Source organism: Saccostrea cucullata, unplaced genomic scaffold (assembly GCF_032062105.1).
Source record: "Saccostrea cucullata isolate Sc308-1 unplaced genomic scaffold, CSIRO_AGI_Scuc_v1 ctg410, whole genome shotgun sequence".
NCBI classification, from domain to species: Eukaryota; Metazoa; Mollusca; class Bivalvia; order Ostreida; family Ostreidae; genus Saccostrea; species Saccostrea cuccullata.
In genome coordinates, this window is record NW_026923562.1 from 136,873 (window position 1) to 160,322 (window position 23,450).

General features: G+C 33.0%; 1 protein-coding gene across 2 annotated transcripts; it reads right to left on the reverse strand.

The window, feature by feature from the left end:
• Positions 1–927: 927 nt before the first annotated feature.
• LOC134264339 (spermatogenesis-associated serine-rich protein 2-like) lies at positions 928–21,364 on the reverse strand. 2 transcript variants are annotated; one of them, XM_062746636.1, is made up of 16 exons: positions 21,277–21,364; positions 13,530–13,615; positions 12,226–12,334; positions 10,677–10,723; positions 10,089–10,245; positions 9,207–9,467; positions 8,813–8,893; positions 8,439–8,568; positions 8,207–8,265; positions 7,868–7,977; positions 7,686–7,766; positions 7,398–7,419; positions 7,077–7,199; positions 5,338–5,435; positions 5,093–5,171; positions 928–4,571 (listed from the first exon to the last, which is right to left on the reverse strand). In XM_062746636.1, the coding sequence occupies exons 2-16, from the start codon at positions 13,569–13,571 to the stop codon at positions 4,099–4,101; spliced, it is 1,872 nt and encodes a 623-aa protein (XP_062602620.1). In that variant the 5' UTR covers positions 13,572–13,615; positions 21,277–21,364; the 3' UTR covers positions 928–4,098. The 2 variants fall into 2 exon arrangements, with proteins under 2 accessions (XP_062602620.1, XP_062602619.1); XM_062746635.1 differs by lacking the exon at positions 21,277–21,364 and adding an exon at positions 18,725–18,844.
• Between the last annotated feature and the right edge of the window lie 2,086 nt (positions 21,365–23,450).

Genomic DNA, 23,450 nt, shown 5'->3' on the forward strand with positions numbered 1-23,450 from the left:
TTCATGAGCCACTATTCCTGCCGAATCGCCATCTAAAGCGCCCACTTTCTTTAGCATACTCCCTTAATTTCGTTGAACACAGAAACCAAAGGGTCGTAACATGTAAATCCTTCTGTCCTCCCATGATTTCAATCATTTATTTTAAAGAATACCAAGTTTTTTTATGCTAAACTATGGCCTCTTTATTCTTGCGAATGTCTGTATATTCTAAAATATACATACATGCATTGCTTAATTCTGGTCACAATGGCTTTGTACAAACCTGCGTTTACATTTCACGAGGATGCTTGCATATCAATTATGAATAACTTGTGGTGGTCCTGCTTTCTTGAAGTTTTCATTATTTTTCAAAATAAAACTTTGACCCTCTGTTGTGGCCCCATCCCAGTTCCTGGGCCCACAGCTGGTTTGATCACACTTGAATATTAGCTATACATATATACAAGAAATCATGCATGAGTTTTGACTTTTCTTGCAAAGTAGTCAGAAAAAAATTCAAGTGATTCTTTTTTATTTTCTGTATTTCTGAATTTAATATCTCCCTTGAAAGATGCTCTTCTTTTACAAAAAAGGATTCATTTATCCAAAGATGCTTTGGAGTGCTCAAGTTTGGTTGAAACTATCCCATTAGAGAAAATTTAAAATGGGACAAGTTTACATAAACATGTACCTAGTGGCAGGCTGATATAGTTCACTTGAACCTTTGGCTCAGGTGAGCTTGAAAAGGTTGTGTGAAGCATGGGTAAGCTCAGATTGCATTCATCAACATTTAAGTAACATTTTACACCAAGTAAGGTATAATCAGACCTTCATTCAGAATGTCCTTCTTTAAGACAAGTATTTGCTTTTCCCATCCATATATGAAAAGCACTGCCATACTTAAGTAAAATATACATGTAAATGACAAATTGATGATAAAACCATATGTGCCATTGATATGTTTTAATAATATAGATCTATATATATATCTATGCATATATATATTATGAATACACATTTTTACAAGATTTTAAAGGTCAACATCCTTAATTAATTATCTGCAGAACTTCCCATAACTAATTCAACATAAAAGTAGCAGCAACATCATGGACTAGTAACCAAATAGGTGAAAATGGACCAATGATTAATTTACCCACACATATAACCAGGCAACAAGTGATGGTATATCAACACAATAACAAAAAGAAAAACAACCATCCTCTATGAAAATTAAAATAAACAGATCAAGCAAAAGTGTAATGATAGGCCTATACAATCCAAGTTTCCAAAGTGAATAAATGGATAATGAGAAAAATGAATAGCCCAAAATAAGTTCAAGGGACATAACATAATGACTGGGTTCATTCTTTTAAAATAGTTTTTTTTTTATTTGATATAATATACACATATTTGAAATTAGTTCTCTCTTCTTTATACTGTAACTACATATATACAATTTATAGCAGAATGGTGGTTGAATGAACAAGTTGTGCTAGGGAAAACAAAGCCCTGGTTTTCATGGACAAGAAAAAAAAAAATTCTTAACAATACTGATTTACACAAACCACTGAATGTTTGGCAGGGTCTACACACTGCCTAACCATGATTATAAACAATGTTATACAACAATACACTGTACATGTACCATTAAAAGTACTAACAGAAACAACTGGAATTTTGCTGTGACACACTTTAACACTCACAGAAGTTTTATATCTACATGCATTTGACATACTTGCAACATGGTTTTAACCCCTCAATATGATGTCCTGTAAACATGGAAATTTACACAAGAGAGTCATATATGCTCAGAACATTCACATCACTTTTTCCTGCATACAAATGCCTTTGCATATATTTTAATCAGCAATAATTATTATCATCCTAGCACTGTGGAATTATTCCCATGCTTAAATTTGTTGGTGTAAGCAACACATAAAAATGTCCACATCTTAAGTAAATGTAAATCTAATTCTACCTTAAAATCACTCCAAAAAGGCAATACAAAGCAAAAGAAATGTTTTTTTGTTGCCTTCCTCAAAATGGAGACATGAAAATTCAACTTCAGATTTTTTCTCTGTATTTGTGTTTGGCACTTAAATGAGTATAATTTAATTAAAATATATGAAGATAACTGTGCACCAAAGCTTACATTTAATAGAAACTGTAATGGGCAAAAATAAAGATGCCTGGTACAATTGATCAAAAAGTACCTCTTGTCATTGGAGACTAATTATAGTTCACCACTGAAGAAAAAAAAGGTTACACAACACATATTCTTGAAAGCAATTGTTTGCTTATAAAACTTTGTGACCATACAAAAATATACAGACTTAGATTATTCAAACACAGAAAGGGATTACTACAAGAAAGTCGTTGTTTATCTACATCAGTTAAATATATGGTTTGTATAGGGCATGCATAGATGTTGAGACAGAAATTTCATACTCTCAAAGTTACATTTCATTTAGTTAACACATACAGGTAAAAAAATTACCTGTAGAAAGATATACACATGTATTAAAAATTGTTACCTTCTCAGTCAAGTATTTTATACAAAATATTGTGTTTACCTTGTACATGAATAAATAAAATTTCTGGAGCAAGGGAAGGGAAGCAACCTACTTCAAAGCATTGTTGACAAGATTACAGTGACTTTAACATAATCGTACCTAAAGTAAAAATTTATTTTTATGTAAAGATCAAGCTTAGATACATGTATAATCATGCTTCAGTTAAAGTGGCTTAAATGTCAGCTTTTGTCCTTCCACAATTATTTTTCAATGTTATGTTATGATTTAAATATAAGGCTTCCAATATATTGAACAACATGAACCATTTATATAATAAATTAATCTTGTAATGTTGCTAGTTGCTATATATAGCTTAAGCTCTAAAAATCTTATACTCAATATCCTTTTTTTTCGGGGGGGGGGGGGGGGTGTATATACTTAGTTGCTTATAATGTTCTATAGAGTGATAAAGTCATTCAGATTTTTACTGCATAATATTGATAAATTTGTAGAAAGTTTGCTCTTGTTAATAAATAAAGTTTGTCCAAAAATGTATCTATATCACAGATTAATTTGACGTTTAATAATATACATTGTACCCTGGGATGCGATTGTCTCCTCCGTTTTTAACCACCGAGTTAAAATCACATTTTTTAAAATCCAGAACTTTATCCATAATCACAGCTTCATTAATTTGTGTGTCAAATGATTATCAATGCTACTCAACTTCAAAAACAACTTGGGTATATGTGTGTTTATATATAATTCACCAACTTTTCAATACCAGCATACAATAACAATACAACATAAATATAGATTACTTTGAATACTGTGGTATAAATACAAAATTACCGGTAGACGCAATGCACTATTTTTCCCCAAAACAAATATATTCATTTGAATGATTTATCAAGTTACTGTTTACATTCGGTAAAGGGTTGGGCCATGGGTTAACCATCATAAAACTAATCGCCACTGATTTTATAAAGAGATGAACAGTACATGTCTTTTAGCACTAAAAGCAAAATTCCAATACTGATGTATATCAAGATCAATGAATAATTAATTACTCATTAATGACACTGATAAAAGCAAATGACAAAATATTTCAAACACTGACAATATATCTATATGGCTGAGGTGAAATTCAAAACATTAAGTAACAGGGTTTTATCACAAAGTCAATACATATATTTATGTAAACAATTTTCAATTGCAAACAGGAACAAACAAATTCATTTTATGCGTAATAGCAATTACAATTACCTGACATTTACAAAGCATTGCTTACATTATCCAAAATAAATTCACTCAATTATAAATAAAAATCTACATCAACATTCAAAAAGGATAAATATTATACATGTAGTTATATTTGGGGTCCACATACAAAAGAACAGTGCAATTTTTTCCATGTATCTTCATGTTAAAAATCCCCTTTACAGTGTCTCAATAGACATAACTTTGAAGAGCCCCATTTCTTTACAATTCAAAAGCACGATATTTCAATGTGATTAATACAGGATCACTTGAGCTGAAAAGGATGTAACAATGAGACTAGAATAAACCCCCCAAAAAATGAAGAGAGAAAAATTGAAAATTAAGTTCATTCCTGAGGTACATTGTTTAAATCCTTTCTAGCTGTAGGTTCCTTTACATTTTCTGTAGCAGTTTTGGGCCGTACATTCTCTCCCCCCATATCGGGCCTCTCATTTCGAGGAGGTCGCTCGCCTCTCTGGGGGGCACTTTTGGGATGTTCGTCCCTCGGTCTGTAATTCCTGCGGTCGTTATCCCTCCTGGAGTTGTAGTACTCCCCCCTCCTCCTGTATCCTCCCCTTTCATAGCCTCCCTGGTTCCTGTAGTAAGAGTCACTGCCCTCTTTTCTGGGACGGCCCCTGTAGTTGCCCCCCCTTCCTCTGCCCCTTCCTGAGTACTGAGATCTCCTAGCTGTATCAGACTCTGAACTTGACTTCAAAGCTTCATTTTGAGACGATTTCTCACGTGTTTCACTGGGTTTGGGTTGCCTGTCAGCACTATCTTCACTGGTTGTTTTAGGTGATGTACTACTTCCTAACTCATCTAAAAAAAAGAACAAAACAAAACACGTTGAAGTGCATTACTAGAGATTTATAGATATGTCTATCTTGAACTACATGACACTTATCTGGTTATTTTTTTAGCATACTCAATGACACAAACCATAACCTGTCATAAGCATCTTTACATGTACATGTGATATTATAATAAATGTACACATAGTAAAATAATTCCATAAGAAGGACAAAGTGACCTATTTTTGGTCATCTTAATACATGTAAAGTACACAAACATGCAGTATTATCAGAACTGCATCATAAGTTTTGATGGTCCTAGGTTTCACAGTGTGTAAAATTTGACCTAGATACAAATACAAATAGCTTATAATTCCCAGAGTGAAGTCATAGTGATTTACTTTGGGTCAAGGTTTGATGATTTTCGGGGGTCACAATAAAAACTGTCCAAGACTATATCCCAAAAATTAAAATATTTTGCTAATTTTTTTTTTTAATGTTTGAGACTTTCAGTCCTGCCAAATTTTAGGGAAGTTGTTTACAACTTACGGTTAATACGATTGGATAATGGACTAGACTTTGTGGGTGAATGGGCTTGGTCATTTTCTCCCTCTGACTTCATGTATCCCTAGAAAAAGAACAAAGCTTACTAAATAAGAATCCATCATGATGCACACTTACATTACTTTCGAGTTTACAGATTGAATGGCTATTTCAATGACATATTCATAAAGCACATCTTAGTTATGAAATATATCCAGTAAAAAACCCAAATATGATGACATAATTCACACCTGCAATTGTAATGAACCTTTCAACCTCCTTTGAAGTTCTGCCATTTCATGTGCTTCACTGGCACGTAGAGATTCATGTTCAACTTCATGTCCTGAATCTGTAACAAGTTTATTTATCAATTTAACACAAGACAAGAGATTGCAAGGTCACTCAACTAATATTTAAAGATAAAAATTGTGTAGATTTCTACACAAAGTATATAACACCCCTCCATTTTGGTTCATCTCAAACCTGTCACCTAATCGACCACAGTTTTTTAAGTTGTCCATGTGGCTATCAAAACACAATGGCACTCAGAAGAAATAATTTTATAGTTATGATGATAAAAATCTAAATGTTAATAATGCCATACAATTCCTTATGAACACTCCAAAGAAATAACTAGTATCATAAAGATGGGAAAAAATCTAACTGGTAATAATGCCACACAATTCCTTATGAACACTTTATTGATTTGTTGTGGTTTAAGAATCCGCATCTAGCAGACTGGGCATTTGTGCAAGATATTGATTGACAATTTGTATTGGTTTTTTATACTTAGGTAAAGGTCAATCTAATAAGAAGTCAGCTTCAAAAATCCACAATTGTCTAATACGATACTTAGAGTTCATTTTTTTGGGGGGGGTGAGGGCTGGATAAAGGCCATAACTAAGAATGCACTGCCATTATAAGCTTGAAAAAAATCTTTTAAAAAATTGTTTATTTAGACATTTAATAAAAGAATTAACTACTTAACTACTTCAAATTGCCAACTTTGGGTAGAGCATACATGTTAACCTATTGTGATGAAATAGGATTCAGACCTCAAAAGCGGTAGCATTGCGCGCGCGTTGTTTAAATTAGATATCTTTCATGCAATATACATGTATATTATAAGCCTTAATTGAAACAGGTACCTACACTAATTAATCTTAAATATCAACAGCAAAGAAGAAGACAGAAGCACCTTAAGTTTGACATAAATTGTACAAATTCAAATATTTTTCATGCTCATCATTTTGCTTGGATTGGCTGCTTTACTTAGCCTTTTGAAGAGTGATCTTTGCTGAAATAGCCTAGAAGCAATAACTCTGAATGTTCATTCAGTTTTTAAACAAAACAAATGATGGCATGGTTTAATCTAGATCTAAAACAAGTTGTATCTTTCATAATATAAATCAGATTTCCCGCGATGATCGAAATCGAAAGTAGAGATGTGCCACATGGCTTGGTCAATTGATTTCTTTGATTTAGACATTTAATAAAAGAATTAAACGTAACCAATGTAATCAACTATGTTGTTGTCGTTGTCAAATTCAAATTGCCAACTTTGGAGATTTTATGAGAGAATGGGAGCTTTTGTAGAAAAGCTGAGAATTAAAGTAGGCGGGAATGGGGGCCTAAATCGGGAGAGTTAACATGTATGGTAGAGAATGGGACACTGAGAGTAGGGGAAGGGGGTTGGGATACTTTATCAGTAGTTAATTCTTATTGTATTAGACAATTGTGGATTTTTGAAGCTGACTTCTTATTAGATTGACCTTTACCTAAGTATAAAAAACCAATATTGTTAAGCTTAACAATGAAGCCCTAAGGTTTTATAAATTCCAAAAAGTACTGATCACGTATCAAGGAAGTAGCAGTAAATTTAATTACTTCCCTCTGAAATTATTGAGGAAATATAGATTTGGAGATGACGGTGTTTACTGTTTATATAACTTCAGGACTTCCCATTATGCAGTTCATTTCAGATACTGACCTACAATGACTGGTGCTGGACTATTGAGAGAAGAAGCTAGACTGTCCATTTCCTCTGGTCCACTACTGGCTACTGAACTCATGGATGGACGTCTGGCAGAATATGAACATTTGACCGGTACAACTGAAAAAGAGTTTTAAAAAGGACTTTACACAATTCTAAGCACAGATACTTGACACATTGATAGTCCATAAATTATGATGCAATAAATTTAACTGACTTTATTGTCTAATATATTTTAATGATAAATAAATTAATTTTATAACAATGTTTAAAGCATGCAATAATATTAAAGTCTCCTACCAGCTGTTTAGTACTCACCCTCAGCAAATTGACAGATCTCCTACAACAATGAAAAAAAAAATTTCATGTTAAAGCAGTCCTCATGAAAACATTTCCAAGGCACTAAGTTGGTAGGGCTAGTGAACCTGACATATTAACTTGCCAAGGGAAAAATCTGACAACATATTTTCAAAATTAGGAAAAAATTGCCCTAAAATTTGTTCATAAATCATGACATCAAAAATTGTAATTTTATTCAAGAAAAAAACCTGTTGACAGAAAATTAATCAGAAGTGCAATCGTTTGTTTTATAACTGTGAAACTTACCTCTTTCAGGTGATCAGAGTCATATAAGAACCTTGTTGTCCTACTTAAATCCTCATCTATCTTCCTTTCACTTATAAAATGCTGAAATATAAAATATAAAACTATAAAGCTATTGCACAAATCTACATATATAATAAAAGATCTACAAATTGATAATTTCTTTGATCTTACTTCATACCCACCTTTATTTCTGAGCGAAGTTCAGATAATTCTTGTTCATTCATGTTGTCAGACCTGTCTACTTTTGTTTTCAGTTCTACTGCTCTCTTCTGCCTCATTGCAAAGATGTCATCTAAAATCAATATATATTTACATGCATACACTATCATCATATTTATGACAAAAACCATCACTTCATTGTGTTTTCTGTTTCAGAATACCTGTACTTCAAGCCAGATGCTATCCTCAGATAACAGTTTTGTTATAGTTTTTGATTTACATGTGCATTAATTGTATTGACTCAATTTTCATATCACTGCTGGCAAATTATTTTATAAATATCCAGCACAAACACTACTCACTTGCTGCCAATTTGACTTTATCCATCTCAGAAGTGAGTTCTGTTTCCCTGTTGTTTAAACTACAAGAAAAATTAAATTTAGAATGTTATACCAATTAAGTATTTACATATACAAAGAATTCTATTTTGATAATGTGTATTTTTAAGATTTACAACTTTCAGTTTAATACTGTTAAATCTTTCTTTCATTATGCAACTTCTACAGACAATCATAAATATTAATATTATGTCACCTTGTTCTCATCTCATCAAATACCGATTTGATTCTTTTGTAGGTTTTATCTACTTCTTCATTTAAAACCATTCGGAATCTCTCTAATGCAACAGTTTGTCTATGCAAGTCTTTCACCGACTTCTCTAACCCTAAACACAAATATAATCAATTTCATATTAAAGATGCAACTATAACAAACAGAAACTGAACCTGGGCAGTTCATCATTTATCAAATTAATGTATACCAACTTAATCATTATTCAGGCATAATAAAAAATAAAATTTTGGACTATATAGAAACATCTCTTATGAGTTAAGATACAAAGTCAGTTGAATTTCAAAGGAGAAACTGTTAAGAATGAACAGCTGATGTAACTACAGCTTGTAAATTACCATGATGTGCTTTATAGTGTGTTGGTTTATGTTCTGGTTGAGAAGTTGTGCTGGCAGTCCTTTGTCTGTGGGAATGTGAACCTGGAATATGTAAGAGAAAGCCCTGAATACATGTTCATAAAGGTCTAACATGTCACATAAATGTTCATTATTCCTCTGGTCACTCATATCAAATTTTGCTTAAATGCTAATGATTTTTCGAAAAATTAATTTATAATTTAGATTTACACAATTTCAGGAAACGTACCATGAAGGATAAAATTTGTTAGAAATTGCCTTTAAGTGGGGATTTCATTTTACTTACGAGCAGTACCTCTAAATATCAGAGGTATTCCTCCCTTCCTAAACAAAATAATTCAGCTAAATTTCGAGCTAGAGAGGACTACATTCTTACCAGAGTGAGTTCGTTGTCTATTGTGGGGATGGCTGTGGGCTGGCCTCTGGGGCTGGGGTGTTGACCCCGCCCTCTGTGGCTGTGACGATGAGGCTGTGGGGGAGATCCGAGATGAGGGTTGCTGCCTTTGGGGCTGGGGTGACTGCTGTTTTAATGGGGATGATCTAGAGGAGGATGCATTGTTGTTAACATTTGGTGATGACCAGCTAGCTTCCTGTTCACCTGCTATAGAGGCCTGTCCCCCTCCTGTTGGTTCTGTGTCTGTGTTATATAAAGATTTTTTTTACAAGATAGTCATTGAAGTGATATAAGGGTCCAGGCATTTTGTAAATCCTTATTCAAACATAAGAATTTAATTAATATTCTTTGAGATGTTATTCAATAAAATGAGACGGATACAAGAACGTTTACAGAACTTGATGTGAATACCTTGACCTTAAAAAAAAACTAAATCAAAGGAAACTACAAGTTTGGATATAAATAACTTAACAGGCATTAATTTGAAATCATCACAATTAATTTCCACTTAATCATAAGGAATCAGGAAATGTCAGTAAGAGAAAAAGTATATGAACCGCATACAATGTACTTGAAATGAGGAAAATTAACCATATTAAAGATATCTTTAAATAAGATCAAGTCAATTAATGCCTTTTATCTCAAAGTATCTTGATCAGCACAACATGTATGCAACTATCTGATTCAAAGTCTCAAACAATTAAAATAAGTTGTACTACAACCTACCTCTTGTATCAATAATATATATTTTTCACTGATACAGTGATTTGGTGCCCCAAAATTAAAATGTTTAAAATGTATTTGTTTTACTCTAAAATTTTGATTTTATCTCAGTACATGTACAAAGCTGTAGAGTTATCTCACCATTAACTATGATTCCATTAGGTATACCATCCTTGACAGGTATACCATTAGACAGGGTCGGTGAGGAGGCCTCTTTCTTGGGGGACTGGGACTCCCCCTCCTCACTGGCCGCTTTGGATGAAGCCTTCTTTTTATTTTTCTTCTTCTTGTTAGGTGTCTGGAACAATAAATGCACCAGAATTAACATAGCATAAACCCTCCATACAGGTGTCATTATTTCTCTAATCCTGGGGTCTATTTTTTTTTTTTTTGGTTTAAGGAGAAACTCTTGGTTCGTGGGGATTTGATTTTGTGGATGAAGAATTGGAGTAGTTATGTAACATTTTACATTTCGTGGTAGACATGTGGGTCTCTTCACAGCTCGAAAACAATTAAACTTAAACCCCCATAAGAATGTTTTAAATTTACAATATTTCCCTTAGAAAATAGTTGCTGTTTTTGGAAGAGGGGGGGGGGTGACTTGCTATTATCCTCCTATCCAGTCAATAGGTGTACACTAATCATTTCTCTGAGTAATATACTATAAAGCATATTTTATGTAGCAGACAGCTGTAAACCAGGATTCACAAGTGACAATTCTGTCAGTACCTTGTTTCCAGACCAATGCCATTCTTCTAGGGCTTTTTGAGCTCCATCTGTAAAAAAAACAGTCAAATTCATTAATCAAAATCTTAAGTACTAACATCTTAATTAATAATGAACATTGTTTATCATTCTTCAGTCATTGAAATTCATGCTACCATTCACCTCTTCTCTTCCCATATACCTGGTATAACTAGCTATGCATGTATCACATAAGCAAACAAAGGGCTAAGATTACCTTTGCATGAATTCTCAAAAATTGATTCAAGCCAAATTACATAATCTGAATGATTTTCTGCATTGTAAAATCAATATTAATGCACACAATATGGTTGGAAAGTAAAGCTTTGAAAAAAATTCCCAAGGCCATTCTTCTTAAGACTTCATATTTACATGATGAGTACAACAGTAATATACAAAGATTAAACCTCCTTTGATCTTTTCTGTTGTAATATATTATTTAAAAATACATCTCTGAGATATGGATGCATTATGTAACTGATAAAATTGTGTCATGGTTTGCTCAAACTTTTTTGTGTGAATTACCATGTACATAAATGAACTCTAACGTTCAAATTCTTTTTCTAATGCACTGCAAAGTTTGAATTTAAAAATTATGCTGCTAACAAAATAACTAATAATCCATTGTCCTTGGACAAATTGACTACCAATTTTACTTGAATGAATTGTTTGATTGTCAAAGGTCTTTGTAAATGACCTAGAAAAAAAATCTAATTTCTATTCATGATAGACTGATGACACTGATAATCCCTCTTCACTTCTATAAACATCTATTTTCTTTCTAGTGTTGTTATCCTGACTTATGTATAATGCTGCATTAAAGCATCTAAAGCATTCAGAAGATGATTTATCATCACATTAACAATGCATATTAACACTACATAGCATTTTTTTCATGGACTTGGCTGATGTAGAATACAGAATAAAAGAAATTTCATCCTTTAAACTTTAGAGTGAGTTATACAGTATCCCAATTAAGTAAACTCATCTCTAGGGAAGCTGGCCTTATAGAAAAAGAAATCAATTGGAAATGGATGATAAGCCAAGAGTTTTCAATTTCAAACCTATGGAGAATGAACTTAAGTTTTAATGAGTGGAACAAAGAGAAAACCATTGTCCTGTAATCTGATGGAAATTAAGGCTCACTGACCCTCTGATAAGAGAGACAACTCTCCATGGGGTTAATGAACAGAAAGGTTAATTATATGCCCTTAAGCCCTGACAGTGCAGTTAAAAGTACTAGTGCTGTTCTTCTTGTTTATCTGTAAAGTTGCCCTGACTAACAACCTTTTTATTTCTTTCTGCTAACTTCAGACAAACTGTTAAAAAAAACATATATCAAGTGTCTAATTCCATCAGTCTAACTGCCCACAATTTTTTCTTCACTTTCCTGCAGATCTTCTAGTAAAAAGAAGAACACATGACACAGGTAGTGTGTTGACATTAGCATATTGATCTTCCTGCTGCTCTTTTCTGACAACAGGTACAGAACTCTGGAATGTTAAACCTTAAAGCTTCTAAAATTCTGTCTTACCTTCACAGTAAGCTTGTATGGCCTTAGCTACATCATACTCATAGTACTGCAAGACTAAAATTATTTCATTGTTGCTCTTCCCCAGGATAACCTCTCGCACTGCATTGACCTAAGAGTTAAACAATTAAAATTTTTATCTACCTATTCTTCTTTTTTGCATCATGACATTTACATTTTACTTTCAATAAAATCTGACCCTTTAGAGGATATTTTATGCAACAGAATGTGCATTTCTGTAATTACACCCAGCACCACCATCCTCACAAGTCAGGGACCCTGAGTCAACACATTGCTATCTAACAGCAACATGTTGACTCAGGACCCCTGACTTGCGAGTATGACCCAGCTCAAGAGATCATACTAAAGAAATAATATGATTTGTGTCTTGTAATCATTGCAATTTGATTTCTTGTGTTTTTAACCAAAATAAAAAAAAATGAAATTTTTCAATTATGTTTTTTTTTTTTATTGATTTGGCAATACCCAAAGGTCTCTAGTGAGACTGTAGCTCTCCTGGTTTGTACTTAAAACAAAGGATGAGACATGTAGCATTTTGATTTGAAACTATGCAACAGTATTAAATAGAATTATGAACTTCATTTAGTTTCTCTTTGTGGCAAAATTTATTGCAATCAGACATAAATTGTAGGAGAAGTAGCCTTGCAAGTTTTACAGAAATTTTTATTTTTAATAACTATGGTAACATTGTTCATCAAAAACCTATGAAAAAGAATAAGGTTTCTTAATCTTATCTAGTTGTGAGCCAATTGATAATAAGATCACGGACCAAAAGTTTTAAACTGGAGAAGGAATAGCATTTTGAGAGTATTTCAAAGAGATTTCTTTTTTAAGCAACCATGACAACATTTACTTTGAAATCAATAACAAATATAGAATAATGTAGTGTAGTCTTTGTTTGTGTAAATTTATACTGAAATCAGACCAAAACTGTAGAAGTAGAGTTTTAAATGCATTGAAGAAATTTCTATTTTCAGTAACCATGGAAACATTGTTCATTGAAATCAAAAACCAATAAACAGAATTACCCCGGTGTGTATTTTAGTGCAATCTAGTTGTTTGTCAAGCTATAGTAAAATCAGACTACAGGAGCAATAGTTTTTTTAAATATTTCACGGAAAAATTTCTTTTTTATGAACATTTGAACACCATTCTACATGTATTATACATGTATATTATTAACCTTGTCTCTCAGAACAGTGCACTAAGTGGGAGATGTGTCATACTTTTATAATTGATTGTGTTAAGGGAAATAAGAAAAATCCTGACCCCCTTATTGTACACACCTTTTCCTTGATATTCTCTTGGGCTAGGGAAACCTCTGCCATGACTGCTTTAGTTCTGGTATCAAAGTGTATTGTTCCTGAGTTTTCTGAAAAGACAACAGTGACAACATATCACTTTTCTGTACTACTTGTGTTTACTTTTATGTAGTTGTTGCATCAGTATTCTGAAAAAGAAACAAGTGAGTACATTGGATAAACACAAGAAAAAAGCTACCATATGACAATATATGAAGCCTATGACAATCTATAAATATCAGGCACGGATCCAGGAATTGAAGTTAGAGGGGGCGCCAAAAGTAGGCAAGGGGTCTGGGGCCGCCTTGAGGCCCCCAGTGGGTCCAGGGCCAAGCCCCCGGAAGCTCCTGGATTCTAGAGATTTTGTAGGGTATAAATGAGGTCTACCGAGTAGACATATCTACATTTTCTAGACAAAACTGTGATTTACGTTAACTTTGACAATTTTAGGGGGGGCGCGTGGGGGTGCCCCCCCCCCCCCCTTAAATCTGCCACTGAATATAATATTTTCTTGGATAAAAATCTAATAACTACATATATAATCAGAAAATGATGGTTTTGACAATGTGTTTTGACAAAATGAATTCAAACTTTAAGCAGTATACTTGTTAGATTTCAAAAGCAGCTTCATCTTTTAAAAAAAACATCCCTTTATTGATTTGGACTGTATCAGGTCTTTGGTCTACAAACACATGCATACTCAATGAGAAGCTTTCAAAGAAATTTCAACACTTTTCAAGGTTCCAGGAATCGTAATACTGAGCCAGTAAATTAAATACCTTATTAATAAATCATGATTATAGTATTACCATCCATTATGTTAAAGACTAAGAATCCCAAATGAAAGATCTCCCACACACATGTTATGCTTGTAGATTACAATAAAAAATGTGAATAATATTGAATATTATTCACATTTTTTTCATGACCATGGCAAAACTCTTTATCAAAATCTAAAAAAAATATAATACATACATACATTTTTTTACTTTCATTGGTGCTTTGTAGGACTTGTTCTAATTATTGTCATTTATAAATGTGACATGATTATTTCAAGTTTCAAATGAGTACCTTTTAATTCTACTCCAGCACTACTTAATAAAAAATATACCAGTATAATTATATTCTCAAAGAACTGATGTAATTTTCTCACTGACACAGATCAGTAACCAAATACAGGAAGTCTCGGTTGAACCAATCAGTAACCAAAACGTATGAAATCCCCATGTACTTATTTACGTAAACAACTGCTGTATTTACCAACCACAATACCAAAGAAAATGGCCAATTAACAAATGCAGTGATGCAGTTGTTGACATATGGTTGATGAGAAGTACTATAAATGTCCTCCCTGTAGTGTTTTTATGTTAACAATTTTTTAACTATACATGTGCTATGTAAAATACTTGTACAGGGTAATATTTGAAATGACCACAAATGAAATTTGACAAAATCAATTTATATTGTGGTTCATCCAAAATCAACATATAATCAATAATAGTAATTAGGCCTGCTTTGCAGAGTTTAACATTTAAATTCAAAATAAACAATGTCTTCCCTCAGCATACAAAAACTTGTGCATGCAGGCAAGATGTTTATCAAAAGCAGCATTAAACGTCCTTATCCATCAAGTAAGAATGCAGGTTTCTACAGACCAAATCAGGTTACATACTTAATTTCAAATTAATTTCTCACGAAAGTATGCACTGTGAGTGTTTTACACATATCTAGACTTTCACAAGTACCAGTGCGCAGTTTCAAGTTTTTTCCTTGCATCATTATCTGGGTTCTTATCAATTCTCAAAAATATTTTTTCAGCACTGTAAGCAATGTATTATACATGTGTATGCATACATAAATGTGACAAGAAAAAGCGGAACACTATATAGACCTAAACCATTGAACTCATACAAAGCCTTCACTACCATTTAGTACAAAGTCTTGTCATACATTATTGGCCATCCACTGCTTCATGTATTCTTATGAACAGAAAAAATATGTAAGATTTGTAATATTCTTACTTGCAGTTATTTATGTGTAAGAAGTACCTCTGAATTAGAGAAAAAACCTAGTTTTAATAGAAAAAAACGCAGAATCTCCATTACAATGTTATGGCTCTAGTAATCCCAGTGTCTAAAATTGGGATCAGCCCTAATCTTAATGCATCTTTGGTACCCTTTCTCCTCGGTGAACATTGTTATTTCCTAATTGTCATCTATAGTAATCAAAACACCAAACAATAAAATATGACCTTTTTAAAAATTTTTTTCATAGTTTTTCCAAATGTAATGGCCTTTGCCTGAATATTGCATAACTTTAATAAATGCATCATTTCGGTATACTTTTCTGACTTCAGGTAATTAACACTAGCCATACATCAGTGTGTCACCAAATATAGCTACCATAAAAGTTACTGGGAATGCAGTGGAAATTTATTGCTTTAATTACCCATAAGCACTTTTGATAAGTTGATAAGAAGGTTACACTTAATTAAAATTGGGTCATTCTATTTGAAATTAATCAATATTAAAAGCACTTCTACATATATACACCTATACAAACTGCCAAACTAAACAGTTCAACACAATGATGACAATGCTCCTTCGACACTGATATTGATCTATCAGGACTCCCTACGTCATCTAAAATCAGTATCCAAGCACACACTTTTTAAAAAAAAATCTTTAATTTGATGATTTTTGGTAGCATACATAACGCGATCCCTTTTTATATTGAACTGAGAAATATTTTTAAGTCCCTCTGATCTTTGCAATAGTGACAGCTTGACAGATAGACTGTAGAGAACACACATAATCCAAATTTGCTTGAAGTATAACAGAATATTTATGTGTAAGAAAGTGTGAGGCATAAACACCTTTACCTATTGCAAAGGTAGTACATACTTTTATATATTTACCTGTGCATTAGGATTCGGATCATTTGGATCTAAGCATGAGGAGGGTCAATGGTTTCATTTTAGTTAAGAAAGAGAGTTTCATAGGGTCAAGATGCTAACAAATTATTACTTGATCATAAAATGTTACAGATTATAAATATGTAGGGAAGAAAATGAGACTACAACAGTGGTGGGACTACTTCTGGACTGATAATCTTACAGCATCCCTACTTATACAAGGTCAGATCCAGGATTCAAAGTTAGAGGGATGCCAGTTGATAAGGTACTAGTGTTCTTGACTTTGAGTCCCCCACTTGGTCCAGTCCTGGTGGGGGTCCAGGGGGCACAGTCCCCATAATCTGAGATTCCTCTGACTCTAACCCCTGCTTTTATATTGTGACTTGTGCACAAGTCACAATATAAAAGCAGGGGTTAGAGTCAGAGGAATCTCGGATTAAGTCCCCAGGACCTTGTGGATTTTACTTTGCCATCCAAAAATTAAGTCTTTTTATTCTTTGTCAACATGATTACTGATGGAGTTGGGTTAAAATAAACTATTCCAATATTATAAGGGCTGAAGAAATAAAATTTAGAAGTCAGCTTCCCAGAAGCTCCTATATCATACAGGAATATTTGAAATAAAACCTTTCAAAAATTTGCAACCCTTTGCCTGAAAATTTTATCATTTCTTTTCAAAGAAAGAACCATGATTTTTTTATCTTAAGTTTACAACTTTATGCCCCCAATTAACCCCTCAATCTGCCATTGCTATAATATATGGAAATACATATAAAATATGTCACTTCTACTTTTCCCTAGCCACTTGTTATAGAGTCCAATAACTGGAATCAATGGAAAGGCCTGAATGCACTCTCAACGTTAAAGATTTGGATTTTACCAAAGTGCAATAATATATGATGAAATCAGTGCTTTCAGTCATCTGTAAGTAGAGTCCTTGTAACGCCCCATTACCAATTCCAAGGAGGTACCTTCTTTCCCAATCAAATTTGTTAATTTCTCAGCTGTCATAGTCCATTTTGAAGAGCATATACATGTACTTGAATATATATAATAACTTTTGCTACTCAGATTCCTGTATATAGCAGAACAGATATAAAACTTATAACAAAACATCAGAAACTCAAAATACTAAGAATATGAATTTAATGTAGAAAGCTTTTTTCAATATTTTGAAGACCCAAGAAAAAAAAAAAAAAAACAGGGTTTGAAGGCCCTAGAAACTTAGCAGTATCAACTCAATCAGAACATACATAGACCTAGCATTAATGTTTGATGTGTATGGCTCCAGAAAAACTGTACATTAATTGATCATTTAAAAATCCAGTTGCCTTAAGCTTACCAATTCTGTGTGCATGTCATGCAAAACTGGTAATTTGTTAAATATATTTTACTTCAATTTCTTCACAATTACTGCTACACCCTTCAACGATTAGTTTTTTTTGGGGGGGTAAGACATCGTATTTTCTGACTAGCATATAGACAATAGTCACATTTGACATCATAGGAAATTTTGTCCTTTTAGTGCATTGATCTATTATATATTACCTTCAACTTCATTTTGTAAATACACAATTATCAATATTACAGACTGGCAATCTCATATGTATATACTGAAATGCTAGTTAACATTTTTTTCTTTGACAGTACATGCATGGCTAAACAAATATTAATTCAAAAGCACATAATCAATTCTGCAAGTATATATAATGTTTTATTGATAGGTCAATTTAGACATCTAGTCTCCCTATCTTTTATGTTACACAACTCGGATACTGTCCTAGCTGATAGTAAACAATACACCATCTTGGTACACGATTCCACGGTGTATACACATTATGATATGAAAGCTAAATAAGAATTCAGTAAGCAGATTGTCAATTAACAGAAATCATCTAGCTCTTTTATTTGATGCCAGGGAAAAGTAAAGTTAAAATACAGCACGTTACATAAATATACTGATGTCAACATGAAACCGGTTTTTAATACATCCCTCTTTTTTTGCAATGTAGATAAATTCTTCCCCCCTGTGAACCAACCTATGCAATTTATTGCTATAATTTAACAAATACGACAGAACAATAAAAATAAAACGTTGTTTGACGTAGTTTCGTGGGAAATTGTTCCAGGTTGCAGACGTATCATTGCTTGTTATGAAAACCGATGTCACACAAAATAAACAGACGATCATTTCTCAAGCATTACAAGTTGGTATACAAATGCTAGTCGTACGATTAACCACGAGAACTTAATAAATGAACATTACCTGATCGAATACCGTTTTTCCTTGCCATCTTTTGTCAAATATCGCCTGTGCTAGAAAGTTGCAGAGTACTGCCACTTTTACCGGAAGTGCTGCCTATTTCATGCGAAAATTTACTAGTTCCGGGACAGACGAGTTAGATTTCGCGCCAAAGTTTAAAGAAAACCAATCACTGAAAAATGAATCACTGTTCTCGTTTTTTATTCTGTTACTATTTTACTGTTATAATCTAATTATCAAAATTGATCAACAAGTTTATGAGCTATTTTGCAATGATTTAATATATGCCTTCAAATAGATTATCTGTGAAAGAGATGAGTAATGAATACATGTATTCATTTTTATTGCAAAAGAAATACACTATATTTTGGAGAGGGTCCAAGAAGTGCCTTGGTCCACTTATCATCATTTTTAAATGTCTATACATTCATTACATGGAAACTCTGTTAAAAATGCATCCGAATTACATATAGAACATGATATTAAATGTATATCTAATATATTCTATATATTGTTCGGATGCATTTTTTTCCCTTAACAACTTATATGTTAGATTTATTCACAAAAATTACCTTTATTTTGACAGTTGAAAAACTAAATTTCTCAATATAAACTATAGGTTTACAGGAGAGTAGCATTTTGAAAGGGGCAGTCAGAAAACAGGCACGGATCCAGAAATTTTGTCATGAGGGGTGGGGTTGGTGGGGGGGGGTTGCCCTAGTTAAAAAAAAATTCCAACCCAGAAATTTCTTGACAAGCCAAAAACAAAACAAAACAAAAACAAACAAACAAACATAAACTCACTTTCCTTCCCATACAGGAAAAACCTGTTTCGAGGGGAAGGGGTTAGTTTGTTGACTTTTAAAAATTCATACTAGTGACTTTTAAAACCAGTTCTCGTAGATCTGTGTTTTCCAGCAGAGAATAATGGAAAATAGAATAAAAGGAATAAAAATGTCAAATGTATATACTCTAAATAACTACTATGGTTTATGCCTCATTGTAAATTGTAACTTACAATAATCGGGTAGAGTACATAAAAATTAATTACTGTTATAGAATACCCCCCCCCCCCCCCAAAAAAAAAAAAAAAAAAAAAACTACCATGAATTCATACATTCACCTCGGTAAATGTATCATAAAAAAAATCAGTTCAAGTTAAAAAGTTACTTAACTGCATTATCCTTATACGTTTAGGGAAAATCTTTTCCATGGTCAAAGAGTAATTAACCAACAACAATTGAACAATAATTTACGTTTATTTACGGACAGATAAACTTGATGCATTTGTAAAGCATAGGTGACAACTGTGAAATATATTATTTTTAGAAGAAGAGATAATTTATTCCAGCATTCTTTAAGAATTGATTTTTTTATTTCCTTGCATGACTTATCCCCCTCCCCTTCCCTCAGATTCAAATTAACGTCCTTAACAATACGCAGAATTCGTGTTGCAAAACTATGTGTAGTTAATTTACTGTTGAAGAATTTACTCAGTTTATCACCCATAAAACAAAATAAGTACATGCAATATTTGTTAATTTTGGTGCCATATCTCCAGTTTAAAACCCAAAGAATTAAAGCTCAAATATTTGGTAGTGCCAGTGACCGTCGTAAATGCATGGTGGCTTTTGTTGTCCCCCCCGGGGGGGGGGAAGGAGAGAGGGGTGGATAAGTAAGAAGTATTTCTTAAAAACTTTTTCCATCCATAGCCACAAGAAACCGCCTTGCTGCCTCGTCGTCATACTTTATATCGATATCACTAATTATCGTATACTTAGACATACATAAGTGGTCTGAAAGCTTCTGTGAATCCATGACGGAGATGATAAACAAACGACTCTTTGATGATGTCCTGGGTGGCAGACTAAATGTAGAGATGTATATCAGGAGAGGGGTACAATGTATACTCAGTCCATTTTCAGACAAATATAAGCAATGGAAGATCGAGGGAGAACCGGGGATGCCTTAGATAGCAGAACTAACATGTTTTCCACCACTGGACAACAGGGACGATTTTTGTGTACATTCATTATTGTTGCAAGATTTTTTTTTTATTAGATCCAATTGCAAGTTTTCATCCATTATCAGGAATCATGAATTTTCAGTATTAAATCGCTTCATCCGCCGACATTCTTAACAAGTTGGAATTGTTGTTAACCCCCTCCCCCTTATTTCAAGCTCAACAGCTGTTGATTGTGGGGAGTCCTGAATGCCGCAAGGATACACCAATCATTCGGTGTTTTTACCCCTAAATTTCAGGTGACTTAATTTCAAACCACTTTTTCACAGTGCACAGATTTCTGTTTGTGATTGAACAAAGTCTCATAACTTACCTTTTCTTATATTGTTAAAAGGGCGTAGATTCTATAAACACTGGTTAAAATAAACAAACGTGCTATTTTTAGGATCTTTAAAATCCCATACACAGATTAAATGATATTTTATTTACCATTAAAATTTATTACAAAAAACTTCAAAAATATTCCAGAAATGCGGAAAAATCAGAAGCAGACATTACTAAAAAGAGAAATGAATTTATCACACAAACTTACGTCTATATGATCTCCAGTGTCTATAGTCTAGTTTTACGTACTATCAGCAGTGTTATCGAGTTCCTGATTCAAGGTAAATTAAAACGAAAATAGAACTTTCGAATTTGTACAGATAATGAAAGGTTAACGGAATCCTGCTAGACTTAATTTGATTTAACAATCACACTTAACGCAGTCCGATGCAACAGGTACGCGTTCTGAAAAGAGTGAAAGGCCTATTTCCCGTAAAATGTAGATAAATGTTTGACTATTTTTCACAATTAAAATTGATAGTTATATGATTACTGTGAAAAAGACGTGTCAGCACTTTTTAGATTATATAGGTAAAGGTATTATCGGCCACCTACGTAGGTGTTTTCATAGTCTCTCTTATCAACCATTGAGCAGTATTTTTACCTATATACATGCATGTATACATGTATATATCTACAGTCCTATATATTACTTTTATGTCATATATTCCGAAAATTCGCATTTAAAACAGCGCAAATTGTCTGAATCTCTGTGTGTAAAGAAATCGGATATAAAATTAAAAGACTTACTTTTTACCCTAAAATTGACGAGTCCTTGGATGATAGAACTAATTAAAAAATAGTATGAGTCGGGATTGACAAAAATCTATATAGCTATAGCTTATCACTGGACTTTACTCGACAGACCGGCATGAACAGCTGTGTCCTGCATTGATAAATGTACACTAGATCACTAGATATCCAGTTTTATTATTGACCCAATACATCTCTCAATACACGAACATCAATTTTCGTATGTCAACATAAAAGTCGTTTTTACAGATTTTTAAATAAAAGTTTGGTTAAATATTCTTGCGTAATTTGCAAAAAAGATTATTGCAAATAATGGATCAATGAGGCATATGTTGGAAAATATATGAAAGTATTTTCTTCTTTTTTTTTTTTTTTCAATATTTGGCCATATTGTGCATATACACATGAAGACATAATGCATCAATTTGAGACACAGCTTTTAAGATTAGTCCTTCCCTTTCTCAAATTCAACAAATAAAAAAGTCAGTCTACTCTCGTGTACGTGAAGTATTCAACATTTTTACATATAAAACCATCGTACCATTGCTACAATATTTTAATATCAAAACATTTTTGCCGACTCTGATTTGATACATTTAGTGAAAATATTGCCAGTGAAGGTTAGTAAAACGGCAATTCTCGCGTTATCAATATTGACACTATTTTGACGAATTGATGAATTCAAGGTTTTATTTTTCATTTACAATTATATCTTCTTGTAAAAGTTTTTAAAGAAGGTTTAAAGTTTTCAAAATCGTCCTTTTTTGGACGTAGAGACTAGAGAGTCCACGAAAAAAAAGCATAAACTACTAGTTAGTAAATCCCTTGTGGCTTTGATAAAAAAGATGTAATAGATGAACAAAACTACCAGTTACACATCTTCATTAATCTGGTAATAAAATGCATCGAGCAATAGTAAACACGGATCCCTAGCGGGATTTACCAAAAAGAGGTCAGATTCTTAGGAGGAGTAATTAAGTATCCCCATATCGGCCTGTCACTCCCACTCTGTGTCCCAGATACATAAACAGGAAATTGGAGTAACTGGTAGTCAACTGGTATAAAAGACGAAAGTCATGAACGGATCCATGCGGCTATAGGATATTATTCAGTAATTTGTAAACGATATCATGATAACGACTATGCAATTTGCAAAATTTAAAAGCTAAATGTAAACTTAACGAAATTGTTGAAATCCTTTAAATATAACATCAACTAATTTCTTAGTATCCCGACTCTGTTTTAGAATTAATCTTATTTTCTAATTGCTAAAAAGTTGAACAGATAATAATAATAATAAAATTGAAAAGGGAAAGAAACACTTGACTACAGGCACTTATAAAAATAGGTGACGGGTGACTCAACTCCAGATTTAAAAAGAAAAAAAAAAAAGAAAGGCAGTGGGTCCATACACCAAGGGCAAGGGGGCTGTGTACTTGACACTGAAGAACTAAAAAACATTTATTCATTTGTAATCAACGGGGGAGAAACAGGAAATGAATCAGAGAGGGGATTTAAACCCTGGTCCCTGAATCATTAGTCAGGTGTTCTGCAAACTAATAAGCTTATTGGCTACCAGCGATTCACACACATGCACGCATTTGATCAATTGAATTTCCCGCGATATTG